Below are 13,181 nucleotides of genomic sequence, written 5' to 3'. Positions count from 1 at the left end.
GAGCCATAAGATCAGGTTGTACCTTCATTCTGGTTTTTGGGCAAGGAAACCAGACTCCTGACCTGTGCCCAGGGCCATCAGGTGGATAGTCTTGAGATTCAAATAGATCTTAGGGCTCCAGCTGAATAGAAGACTTGGGAGTTCTCTCTGGGCCTTGGTTTTTGTCTATAGATAAGCAGTTATATTTTCATACATGGTTTTTGTGGCCCACTAGCTTTACTTGCTGTTGGCCCTTGAGACTCAGGAACATTTTATGTCAGTTACAGCTTGCTGGACACATACATCTGTAACAGAAACCTATGAAAAGAACTTTTGAAAAGAACACTACAGATAGTTAGGGAAACAATGACACAGGAAGAGACCAACCTGATTAACCTGTAGCATTAAGGAAGTGCTTCTCTATAGAATGTAGCATTATGTTTTCCAGTGAGAAGCATGTTGAAGGGAAAGCAGGCTTGACCTTCAGTTTAAACCCCTTTTCCTAAGATACCCAGTTATTATTTGTAAAATGATCCCAGTTATTGGTGTCTGTCATTTTGATTACCTTCAGGTTGCGCATTTGACTTTAGTTCCCCATTTAGTTTTCCGATTACCTTCATTCTCCCCAAACTTAGGGACTATACTTTTGCATGACTTTGCAGATTTTTTAAAAAAGATACAAAATGCCACACCATTCAAAGTTTTATAAATAAGTTGTGACCTTTGTCATGATTTTTTGTATCTTTATGGTTCTTTCTTGGCATACTTTTCTAAAATAGTCTTACATTTTGAACTTATAGTATTGTATTAACCCACAAAAAGTCATATCATCCATGAATCATCTGAACAAGACATATGTTGCTGTAGGCCTCATTAAGCCAAAGACTTGTATATGCTGGTCCCCCTAGTCCACCAGTCTGTTATTAGGAAGTCTCAGTAGTTTTTATTGTTGTTTTGCAGTATTGGAATTAAAACCAGGGTTTTACATATACTAGGCAAGTGCTGTATCACTGAGTTATATCCCCAGCCCCCACTTTTTTTTCTTGTATTCAGCTACTTTTTTTTTTTAATTTTAAAAATTAATGTATTCTAATTAGGTATACACAACCGCAGAATGCATTTTGATTCATCGTAAACAATTGTAGCACAACTTTTCATTTTTCTGTTTGTACACCATGTTAAGTTGCACCATATGTGCAGTCATGCATGTATCTAGGGTAATAATGTCCATCTCATTCCATCTTTCCTGTCCCCGGGCCCCTTTTCCACTCTCCTTTGTACAAAGTTGCCCCATTTTCCCCATGCCTCCCCTATGGATCAGCATCCACTTATCAGAGAGCATTCAGCCTTCGGTTTTGGGGGATTGGTTTACTTCGCTTAGCATGATATTCTTTAGCTCCATCCATTTACCTGCAAATGCCATAATTTTGTTCTCTTTTAATGTGAATAATATTCCACTGTGTATATGTACCACAGTTCTTTATCCATTCATCTATTGAAGGGCATCTAGGTTGCTTCCATAGTTTAGCTATTGTGAATCTAGCTGCTATAAACATTGATGTGGCTGCATTACTATAACATGATGCTTTTAAGTTCTCTCAGTTAGACCGAGGAGTGGGATAGCTGGGTCAAATGGTGGTTCCATTCCAAGTTTTCTAAGGAATCTCCATACTGCTTTGCAGATTGGTTGTACCAATTTACAGTCCCACCAGCAAGGTATGTGTGTGCCTTTCCCCCATATCCTCACCAACACTTATGGTTGTTTATATTCTTGATAACTGCCATTCTGACTGGCAAAGATGAAATCTTAAGAGTAGTTTTGATTTGCATTTCTCTAATTATTAGAGATGTTGAACATTTTTTTCATATATTTATTGATCGATTGTATATCTTTTTCTGAGAAGTGTCTGTTCACCTCATTAGCCCATTTATTGATTGGGTTGTTTGTGTTTTTGGTGTTAAGTTTTTTGAGTTCTTTATATATCCTGGAGATTAGTGCTCTATCTGATGCGCGTGTGGCAAAAATTTGTTTTCAAAATGTAGGCTCTCTCTTCACCTCATTGATTGTTTCTTTTGCTGAGCGAAGCTTTTTGGTTTGAATCCATCCCATTTATTGATTTTTTATTTTATTTCTTGCACTTTAGGAGTCTTATTAAGGAAGTTGGGGCCTAATCTGACGTGATAAAGATTTGATCCCCAAGTCCTTTTTAAATTTTATTTTGAGACAGAATCTTACTAAGTTTAAGTTGCCTGGGCTGGCCTTGAACTTGGTGTAGATGGAACCACAGGTGTGTGCCACCACACCTGGCTGGGAGTCTCTCTCTCTCTCTCTCTCTCTCTCTTTTTTTTTAGTTGTAGATGGACCCAATACCTTTATTTTATTTTTATGTTTTTATGTGGCTGAGGATCAAACTTAGTGCTGCACATGTGCTGGGCAAGTGCTCCACTGAGCCACAGCCTAGCCCAGGAGTCTCATTTTTGAACACCCATTTTTCATTTGATTGGTTCTGTGGTTTTACATCACTTGGATTTGAAAAAAAGCACATTGATAACTGGATGTTATATTTGTACTTTCTTACCCATTTTTGCTTTGTTAGTGGAAGAAAGTAGTAATTGTGTTAGAAAGAACTAAACTTTAGGCAAATCAGAAGATAGTGATAAAAATGCAGGAAAAGGCCGGTAATTATCCTCAGCATATAATCATTAATTCATGGAGAGTGGTGTTTCTTTCTCCCCTCAGAGTAGCCATGGCAGCTTCAGGGACAGGAAGCCTTTGGTTTCTGAAAATTGAGCTTGTTAGATAATTGGAAACACATCTGTGTGATATCTTGAGGCTCTCTGTGAGTCAATGGGTCATGCATTCAAGCTCTTGATGAGACATGTCCTGGCAGCACATAGAATGAAGCTTAGCACATAGTACATACTGTCATATGCTGCATAACACTATCAGTCAGTGATGGACATCATACAATCTTATGGTCCCATAAGATTGGGCTGGACCTGAAAAATTCCTATTGTGTGCTGGTGTGGTAGCCGTCCTGAAGTTTTGGTGCCAGCACTACTCACATGTTTGTGGTGATGCTGGTACAAACGAACTTCTACTGCCAGTTGTGTGAAAGTGCAGCGCATACAGTTACATACAATACATAGCCCTTGATGATAAACAGCTATATTACTGGCTTATGTGTTTATTTTTTATCCTTTCTGCTTCTTACGTGTATAAAAAAGAGGTGACTAAAAAAGCCTCAAGCAGGTCCTGTGAGCTCTTTCTATTAAGGTTATTAGTTATTATAATTGGAGCCAATTTTTTGGAGGGTTACCAGGGAACTCAGGGGCATTCGACCACTGAGCCACATCCCCAGCTGTATTTTGTATTTTATTTAGAGACAGGGTCTCACTGAGTTGTTTTAGCACCTCGTTGTTGTTGAGGCTGGCTTTAAACTTGTGATCCTCCTGCCTTGGCCTCCCAAGTTGCTGGGATTACAGGTGTGTACCACCAGGCCTGGCCTGGAGCAAATATTTTTGAAGGCTGCTTTCTGATTGTAACTTTGTATTGGTGTGTTTCATGCTCTCATCTTAAGTTGAAAAGCATGTTTTGCCTCAGTTTTAAAATCACCTTTGTGTTATTATTATAATCTTGGTTATAATATAAACCTTGTTTGGTCTTCTCTGCATTCTTGTAATGGGGGTGGGGTTGGTTTCTGCTTGGTCGAAGTTAGGAGGTACAAACGCTGTCACTTTACTGTGCAGTTTACACAGCATGCACCCAGGTTAGCTCAGCAAGTGTGCCAGGTTCTGGTCATCTTCAGTTCATATGATGGCGGAATACCTATTATATGCTAGAGACAGAATACAGGGCGTAGGTCTGGGGGAGGATGTCTGCCTTAGGAAGATCAGACTTTTTTTTCCCTCCCTAATATTTTTAGTTGTAGATGGACACAATGCCTTTATTTTATTTATTTATTTTTAATATGGTGCTGAGAATCAAACCTAGTGCCTCATATGTGCTAGGCAAGTGCTCTACCACTGAGCCACAACCCCAGCCCAGATTAGAGCTTTTTGACAGAAGAGGGAGCACTGTTTACTTAGTGGAAATTAGCTTCACATAAACACCATCAAAACATTACCAATCTGACCTTCTCCATAAGCCCACCAAAGAGATCAGTAAATAAAAATCTAAATCTCATACTGATCCTTTTGGAGAGATGATTAAGTGTTGTACTCATGCAAAGAAATTCAGTGCCCGGAGTCATCCCCTGGAGAGGTGGCATGCTGTGCCATGAAGGGCCAGCTACCTACCAGGGGACCTACTCCTTTGTCCCTGCACCTGTCCCGGACTCTACTGTGCTGCACTGTGCAAGGACACTGAGTAGCCCAAGAATGTGCCAGAGCCTGGAAAATAGTACTCCTTGAAGGATTGTTCTAGATGGAGTGATAATTTTTCCTAGGTTGCTGAAAGGGAAATGGGATAGGAAAGAAGAAAAAATTACATTGTCATGTGAGATAAAAATAGGTACTTTAAAACAAATTTGAAAATGTATATAGCTTGATAAACGTGGGCAACTTAATCCAAGGCAAGAAGTAATGATCTTCACAAAAGTGGTGACTTCAAAAAAGATGAAGTTTAATGAAAAGTCATTTTTCTTTTTCTCTTTTCTGAAATAGGACACTCCTGGGTTTATTGTGAACCGTCTCCTGGTGCCATACCTTATAGAAGCGATCAGGATGCATGAACGAGGTACTCTTTCTGAACTGGACTGAGATCTAGATTTCTTATGAAGTGTATAGAAAGCAGGGCCACATAGTAGAGGAAGGAGCTGCAGTTCTCTAGCTGTGTCATCTTAGCCTCTCCATGGCCTCAGAATGTTTGTCATTATATCCAGCTTCTCTGTGAGGCCTCTAACAGGTGGCTGTGGGCCTCCACTGCAGTATCAGTCTGAGCAATTGCGTGGCTGACCCAGATTTATATCCTTGATCTTTGCCTTTGGTTAAAAGTATACTGCTTCAAACAAAGAATAATAATAATGTGAAAATCAATAGACTAGGGGATACTGAAAGTTCCTTTAGGATCTAAAAACTTGTATCGGAAATAAGTGACAGAGCTGATATGTGATAAAGATGATTTCTAATGGCCCTGTGTTCATACTTATTGAAAGATGGCATGATCCTTTTTTTTTCAACCTCAAGAATGATCTAAAAATTTTCCCTCAATACTTGTTTGACAAAGACTTTTCCTGTTGAAGAAACATAAAACTTGGGACGTGGTCCAGGGTTATAGTTGATGTTCATTCTCCTGCCCACCTTCTCTCCCATTTTTGGAAAGGTAACTATCATATCTGCTTTGAAGGCAAGCAATCTGTAATGGAACTTGATAAAAAGCAAGTGTAACTGTTTTCAGTGACATCATTCACAAATGCTCACTCCCAGAAGAGTGTCATTTTTGAAACAAAACATTTACACCAGCTCTTCCCGAGAGATGAAAGCACATTTGCTTCCTCAAGATCTGCTTTAAATATTAACTTTTCTCTATGGTTTATAGAAGCAATTGCCTCACTTTTGCTCCAAGATCAAACCAACACTTCTGTGTTTATCTATCAACAAATATGCCTAATTACACCTCAAAGAAAGTGCAGCATTTTGCCTACCTTGAAAGGCAGTTGTGTTTTGTTTTTTTTTTTTTAATAAAATATAATGTTTGAGAATGTAGCATGTGGGTGAGCCACCTCTTCATGGTGTTTTCCTCACTGAACTACACTGTCCCTTTGATACATTCTCCTGTATCAAGTATCTTATGGGAAGATGAAAGCTGTTCTGTTCTGCTTCCCCAGCAGCAGTGGTCCCTTTCAGAACAGACTGCCTTTGCCCTTTACCATCACAGGCTACCTGTGGGGTGTGACAGAGGACAGGGTTTGATGCCTGGTGGATGTGATTTAGTTTGTTCTTGGTGCTCTCCAGGACAGTCTGTCATTGCTGATCTCGTGGTATTTTGAGGCCTTTGAGCTGGTGCATCTCCTAAAGGAGCTGAGGTCTGGGTGGGTGCAGTTTTCCAGTAATCCACACTGTGATCTGCACTCCTTATGTCATACCCAGACCTCTTACTACATCCCTTCGGTGACCTTACTGCCCCTCCCCTTCCAGCCAGCACAGAATAGGGCTTAGGTACATGCCCACCACTCTGCCTCCATTCTCAGCTCTGCAGTTGGGTTGTCACAGTTACTTGTTGACACCCAAAGTCTCTGGTGTCCCCCTCTTCTGTCTTCCTCATCTGCTTGATTCTTCCTGTTGTACCTGCTCCCTTTCCATCCCAGCTCTCCCTCCTCCTCAGTGAGGCTTCATCAGGCACCAAACAAGTTCCTGTTTCCTCATGTCTTCCTCAGACCTGTCCCCTCCACAGTGCTTGCGAAGAAAGTGCTGTGCTGTTGAGGAAGTTGTGGAGATGCTGTGTGCTGTATCTTACTCACAGACCCTGCGGGGGTGTCTCAGACTTCAGTAGCACAACAAAGCCTCTGTAGATGCTCTGTGACTTCATTTCCCACCTCATTTGAGGGAAGCTTTTCTGTACCACACTATTGATATGCCTGGGCCATGGGATTGGCAAAGGCTCCTTTGAATGGTAGAGGATCATTGGAAGGATGTGTGGGCTACTGTCTAGTCAGGCCCCCAGATGTTTGGACAGCTTTCAGGACACAACTAATTCCTGTTATTTATCACCCACTCCCTATGGGACTAGTGGAAGCCAATTGCCCTCTCTTGCCTTTGCTGACTGTGCCTCATGGCTCCTGTGTTGGGCCTTCTCATTGTCCAGCTCAGTACTCACTATTGCTCATTCCACTATAGGGAAGACCTGGTGGGGGCAGTCAAGCACTATTCTTGTGTGTTGGAGGGATATAGATTGGATGGGCTGATGCCCAGACTGCTGTCCCCTTCAGGTGCCCATAGTGGTTTGCTAGTTATAGCTTGGCTGTGGACAACACAGTGAACTCTTTACAAGAGGACTGTGCTGGGAACAGGTCCTGGGAATGTGATAATCCTGGCCCCCAGTCACTATAGGATGTTCTATTTGTAGTCACCCCTTGCTCCAGACATGCACATTGGTTCTCTGGTAATCCACTGTGTACAAACTGTTCTCACTCTCTGCCCCTGCTGTGGTTGCCACATACTTTACTCCCATCCCCACCTGAGTGTCCTCTGTCTCCATGCTGAACATAATCTTTCATAGCTCTTTTTGCTTTGGCCCTCCTATGGGTGACTTGCCAGTCCCTTCCCTGTGGAATGGCAGATATCTGTCTTCTCTTGCCATACCCTTCTGGGGAAGTATCTGGGTCCTCCTCTTCTTCATGACCCCAAAGCACATGCACAGGTCAGGCATTTGGAATTGAGGTAACTACTGATGTGGACATTGGGAGTCTCTGTTGGTAACGCTGACAATAGTTGGCAGGTGGTGCTGATGAGCTGCTGGTAGAGGAAACAATGTTGAGACCAGGCCCAGGTCCCAGTCCCCATCCAGGCAGATTTCTGAGTACACTGGGGAAGCTTTTCTTTGTTGTCTAGAGTTAAGGGCTCTTGCCTGAGGGGAGGTGGAGGGGTCTCATGAACCTCCTAAGGTTGATGCAAAATTTTCTATGGGAGGAATGCCAGATTCTTAGAGAAGTACTTAAACCTAAAGAAGTTTAAGTATTGGGGCCGGGGTTGTGCCTCAGTGGTGGAGCACTTGCCTAGCATGCATGAAGCATTGGTTTCGATCCCTAGCACCACATAAAAATAAACAAATAAAATAAAGGTATTGTGTCCATCTACAATTAAAAATTTTTTTTTTAAAAAAAGGAATTTTATGGATTATTGATCAATATGATACATTTAACTCCCACTTGGTCCACCAGTCCCTGTGTGTGTCTTTTATTTCTCTCTCTTCTTTTTGCCTTTTTTGCTCTTTATTACTCAAGACAGAACTTTTAAGAGTTGTGCTGACTTTGTAAAACTAGATTTAAAAATTTTTTTTTCATAATACACGGTATTGTCTTTTTGTTTTTGGAAGTAATATAGTCCTCAAGTGAGTCTCTGAATCAGGAATTACTGTCTTGCCTAGAGGGCTCATATTCCTTCTTTGAGTATGAATTTGATTCAGTGGCTTTAGGTTAAGTGGGAACAATTGGGCTGTTTGTGGGCACTCCCCATATAAATGAGTCAGTAGAGAAGTGTTAGACTGTGACTAGGAATTGTAGAGACAGAGGGTCTAGGATGGTGGGAGTCCTAGCCCAGAGTCCTGGGAGCTTCTCTTTTAGATGCAGGGAGTAGGGGAGGCTCTGACGAGGTGACACCTGAGCTGAGACCTAAAGAATAAGAGCTTCATGCCCCGGGCACAGGGAGCAGCTGTTGCTAAACCCCGAGATAAGGGCGAGATAAGGGTCTGTAAGCCTGCTACCACCCATCATCTAGAGGCAACAGTACTACCATAGAAGTTGCAGGGTCTTGAAATCCTGAGTCAGATCCACTTTTGAGCCATAGAGCCACGGCTCAAACCTGCCATATTCCGTCTCATTTTGCCACTTCACATGTTCTTCTATCTTCCTGTCTTCCCTCCTCTGAGAAAATCTGCCCATCATTACCCACACAGAGCCATGTAAATCTTCATGAAGCTTCAGCAATTGTTATGTTGTCTTTTTGGTTTGCACATTTTAGTCTTCCCATTTTGTCATAAGTACCTTGAGTACTTGTTTTTCATTGTCTCACTGTACGTCTTTGGTGCCTGCTACACAATGGGTATAAGTCAAACATGAGTGAACAATAAGGCCGCCTGATAAGGCTAATATACCTGATCTTTTCTGCTTTTTTGTGGCAATGATTTCTCAGAAGTCTCGAATCCTAATTAATATAGTACTAATGTCATGCATAGAAAATAATTTGAGTGGTGTTTTGTTCACCTTAAATTGCTCTGAAATTCTGCAGCATTACGTTAGTACTTTCTGTACTTTTAAAAAATATAGTCTTAGGGCATTGTGGTGCATGCCTGTAATCCAAGCAACCTGGGAGGCTGAGGCAGAAGGATCGCAAGTTTGAGGCCAGCCACAACATCATAGTGAGGCCCTAAGCAACTTAGAGAGACCCTGTCTCAAAATTTAAAAGAATAAAAAGGACTGGGGATGTGGCTCAGTTGTTAAGTGTCCTAGGTTAGATTCCTGGTACCTGCCTTCCCCAAATTACATATGTCTTTATAGCTTTTTTAGTAGTTCTTGCTCCTTGTGCTTAAAAATCTGAATTATGAAATCCTGTTTTAACATTTTATTTAACTCTGAATATCATTAAACTACTTCTTTGTGCTTTGAAATAAAATTCTAGATAGCCACTTATTATAGCTCATTCCAATTTCTGATTTCAGAGAAAGGATACACAGGTGGTTGGTTCTCTATAAAGTCCTCTTGTGGTCCAAAGGACAGCATGTTACAGGGAAGTTTTCAAGGAAAAAAATTGTCTAGGTCTGTTCAACCCATTTTCATATGTGCATAGCAGTTTGTGAAAGCTTTTTGCAGCTGTGACCAAACATACTTAACAACTTAAAGGAGGAGAGGTTTAGTTTGGCTCATGGGTTTAGAAGTCCATAGTTGGTCAGTTCTATTGTTCTGGGTCTAAGATGAGGCAGGATATAATGGCACAAGGGTGTGGTAGAGGAAAGCTGTCAACTCATGGCAGCTAAGAGGGAGAGAAAGAGCCAGGGTTGGGGGGATAGGATGGGACAGCCAGGAATAAGATACAGGAATAAGCACGCCCCTGGTAACCTACTTCCTCCAACCATGTCCCACCTACCTACAGTTTCACTCCTCACCGTAGGTCACTATTAATATATCAGATGGATTAATCCATTGATAAGGTCAGAACCCTCGTGATCTAGTCACTTCCCCAAAGCCCCACCTCTGGACATTGCTGCATTGGGTACCACATCCTCAACACATACCTATGGGGGATATTCCAGATCTAAATCATGATAATTTGGACTTTTAAAAACAGTTATCTTAACTGATGTATTCATGGGAATGTGGTTCCAGGGGAATACTTGTTACTTGTGAAACAAAGAAAGCTAGAAAAGAAAATATACATGTGATACATACGAAAACAGAAACCTCTGTGTATGTGTGTTTGCAACCCATTCATGAATAAAGAAATCTTCTCTAGCATTAACTGATATTTCAGGAAATGATTCCAGAGTTGGAAAACCCCAGTTAGGAAGTAGCCAGCATTTCCAGACCCAGGGCTTTCCCTCTCCATGAACAAACAGCAGTGCTCCAGAATTTGCCTCACATGATACAGTTGCTTTGAACATCTTATGACATATTGGGCAAATATCTCAGATGAAATCTTACCCAGTTCAGAAGACACATGGACTCAAGACATGCTTTAAATGTAAAATATGAAATTCTGATTCTGGGACTAAACCCCATGATAGGAAGAATTTGGGAAAAGTGGTGGTGACTCACTGCTGCCCTTTTTTCCTTAGGAGATGCATCCAAGGAAGACATTGACACTGCAATGAAGTTGGGAGCCGGATACCCTATGGGTCCATTTGAGCTTCTTGATTATGTTGGACTGGATACTACAAAGTTCATTCTGGATGGTAGGAATTGGAATCCTTTGTTGTTTTTGTTAAATTGAATTGCTTCACCGGGTATCACCATTTTGTGTTGCTCTAACAACACTGGGTACTTCATAAGGAAAAGAGGTAAGGCTGGGCATGTAGCTCAGTGATACAGTGTTTATCTAGCATGCAGGAGGCCTTGGGTTCGATCACTAACACCACAAAAAAAAAAAAAAAAAAAAAAAAGAAAGCGGTTTATTTGATTCATAATTCTGACTCATAATTCTGGAAAATCCCAACAGTAAGATGCTTGAGTTTGGCAAAGCTCTTCTGGCTGGGTCACAACTCAGAAAGAAGTAGAAAAGGCAATCAGTGGTGTGAGAAGGGACCATGGGGTGGGATGGCTTTGCATTGCAGTAGGCCAGTCTCTCAAAATGTAATCTATTCATAGGAGACTTGCTCCCAAGAGACAGAATTCATCCATTGACCTACTTACTTTCCACTAAGCCCAATTTTTAAAGGTTTCACCACTTTGGCACCAGCACTGAGGACGAAACTTATAGCACGTGAACCTTTGGGGAATAAACCTTAGTATCAGATTCAATATTTGATGGCAGGAGAAAGAAAATGTGACTGTCATTGTCCCTTTTTATCACACAATTTGATTTGTGGGACCTCCATTACAACCAAGATACACAACTGTTTTTTAAATGTATCCACTTTAATGTGGTGACTCTGAAGAGAAGATAAAAATAATTACTGAAACTGAACTGTTGAGGCTGGGGTTGTGGCTCAGTTGTGGAGCACTTGCCTAGCACATGTGAGCCACTGGATTCCACCCTCAGCACCACATAAAAATAAATTTTTTAAAAAAGAAGGTATTGTGTCCATCCACAACTAATAATAGATAAATAAATAAAGCATTGGTCTAACAATGAGATTTTTTTTAAAAAATGAACTATGGAAGTTGAAAGTAATTCTCTACTCCATATTTCACAAAAGTTATATGCATTGGGGAGGAGGGGGGTTATAATTTAAGCAAGAAACTTGAATTTTATGAGGAGCAAAATTCAGTAGTAGCAAGTAATAGGAATTCAGATTTTTAACATGTTTTCTAAAAGTCAACTGTGCTACTTAGGAGTCCAACCAGCAAATTAACAGGTTTTATTAGTTTTCTTGGACCTTTGAACTTAGTGATTTCCAGGAATTGATTGGATACCCAGAAGGGCCATAACAGGGCTGGGCTTCGAGTGGCACAGGTGGGTGGCAGCATGCCTGTTTTGGGGCTGATGTGGCTACACCACCAGCATATGCCTCAGTGCCTCATGCCTCTGCCATGGTGGTCTGAGTGGGCAACATGCCCCAGGAGCTTTCCCACATCAGAGTAAGGCCCTTTTCCCCAAGTTGTACTTCCAGAAGTGCCTTGGGAATATGGAGCACTTTGTCTCTCTTTTTAATAGGGTGGCATGAAATGGATGCGAAGAACCCACTATTTCAGCCCAGCACATCACTAAATAAGCTGGTAGCAGAGAAGAAGCTGGGCAAGAAGACCGGAGAAGGATATTACAAATACAAATGATGCACAGCTTCTCTGGCTTCAGGAAGAAGTTTCGTGAGTGTGCTCTAACCAGCCCCAAGAGCCATGGGGATGCGCTTTGGTCAGGCAGTCCCTCACTGTGCAGTCTGTTCGATGTGCATTTCGATTATAATCTGAGGTAATTATTTCATTAGTCACAGTAATGGTAGATTCTTCCATTGATAATTAACTTCTTTTTTTAGTCTGTTCATTTCTATGTATTTTCTAAAAAACTTTACACCCTCAGTGCCTTGGAGCAAATGTTTCTTATGTAATACATTGATTGAGTCACTCAGAAAGGAGAGGCCCTTCCTCCCAGAGTGAGCTGCTGGCTTCATGTTGCTGTGCACTCCTATGAGGAGCCAGCAACACACACTGTGCATCTGTGAGGGACAGCAGTCCGTGGTGCCTGCATCTTCCCTTTCTGAGAATATTTTGCTGCCTGCAGCTTTGAGCCTTATCCTGCATCTGGGTGTGACCTAAGATGTTATGTCTTTATTCAGCTCTTTATTCACACTGTTGCTGGATTGGTGGGAATATCTGTGTATGTTTGGTTTCCAGGAAGACGTCTTTTCATGGTCATTCATATCTACAAATCCTAATCATCAAATCCTAATCATTACTCTCTCTTTTTTTTTAAAATAAGAAATCAGTCCTGCAAACTCCTGTAAATTGTCTTCTAATAAAATGCAATCTATTAATCTGTGAAAATTTGGAAATAAACATGTAATTTAAAATTATAAATGCTTAAGTTATTATAAAAGTAAAGGTTGACGATCCAGTCAAAAGCTGTGTCTTATCTTCTCTGGCCAATTGTTATTTTATAAAGTGGCAGCAATGGTGAGGGAATGGCAGAAGGCATTTGTGTAAAGCCTGCCCGAGGCTGTCCCTTTCACATTTCTTACCAATAAAGTAGTAATAAGGGCACAGAGAATGATTTTTTAAGGAACATCTGTTTCTTCTTTGCCAACAAAGTGAAGTAATGTAACTTAAGCTTCTTTTAATCATTGGCTTGAGAAAGTATCTTCCATGATAGAATTTAGGACTTGGAAAGACATC

General features: G+C 41.1%; 1 protein-coding gene across 1 annotated transcript in view; it reads left to right on the top strand.

Annotated features, from left to right (window-relative positions):
- Window positions 1-12,866, top strand: part of Hadh (hydroxyacyl-CoA dehydrogenase) — a 48,004-nt gene extending 35,138 nt beyond the window's left edge. The window contains exons 6-8 of the mRNA XM_076865155.2: window positions 4,645-4,717; window positions 10,469-10,585; window positions 12,007-12,866. Coding sequence (XP_076721270.1) covers window positions 4,645-4,717; window positions 10,469-10,585; window positions 12,007-12,125 — 309 coding nt within the window. The 3' untranslated portion in view covers window positions 12,126-12,866. The remainder of the gene's footprint in view (window positions 1-4,644; window positions 4,718-10,468; window positions 10,586-12,006) is intronic.
- The last annotated feature ends 315 nt before the right edge of the window (window positions 12,867-13,181 follow it).

This window comes from Callospermophilus lateralis, chromosome 8, assembly GCF_048772815.1.
Source record: "Callospermophilus lateralis isolate mCalLat2 chromosome 8, mCalLat2.hap1, whole genome shotgun sequence".
Taxonomy (NCBI): Eukaryota; Metazoa; Chordata; class Mammalia; order Rodentia; family Sciuridae; genus Callospermophilus; species Callospermophilus lateralis.
This window is presented reverse-complemented; position numbering and strand designations above follow the sequence as displayed.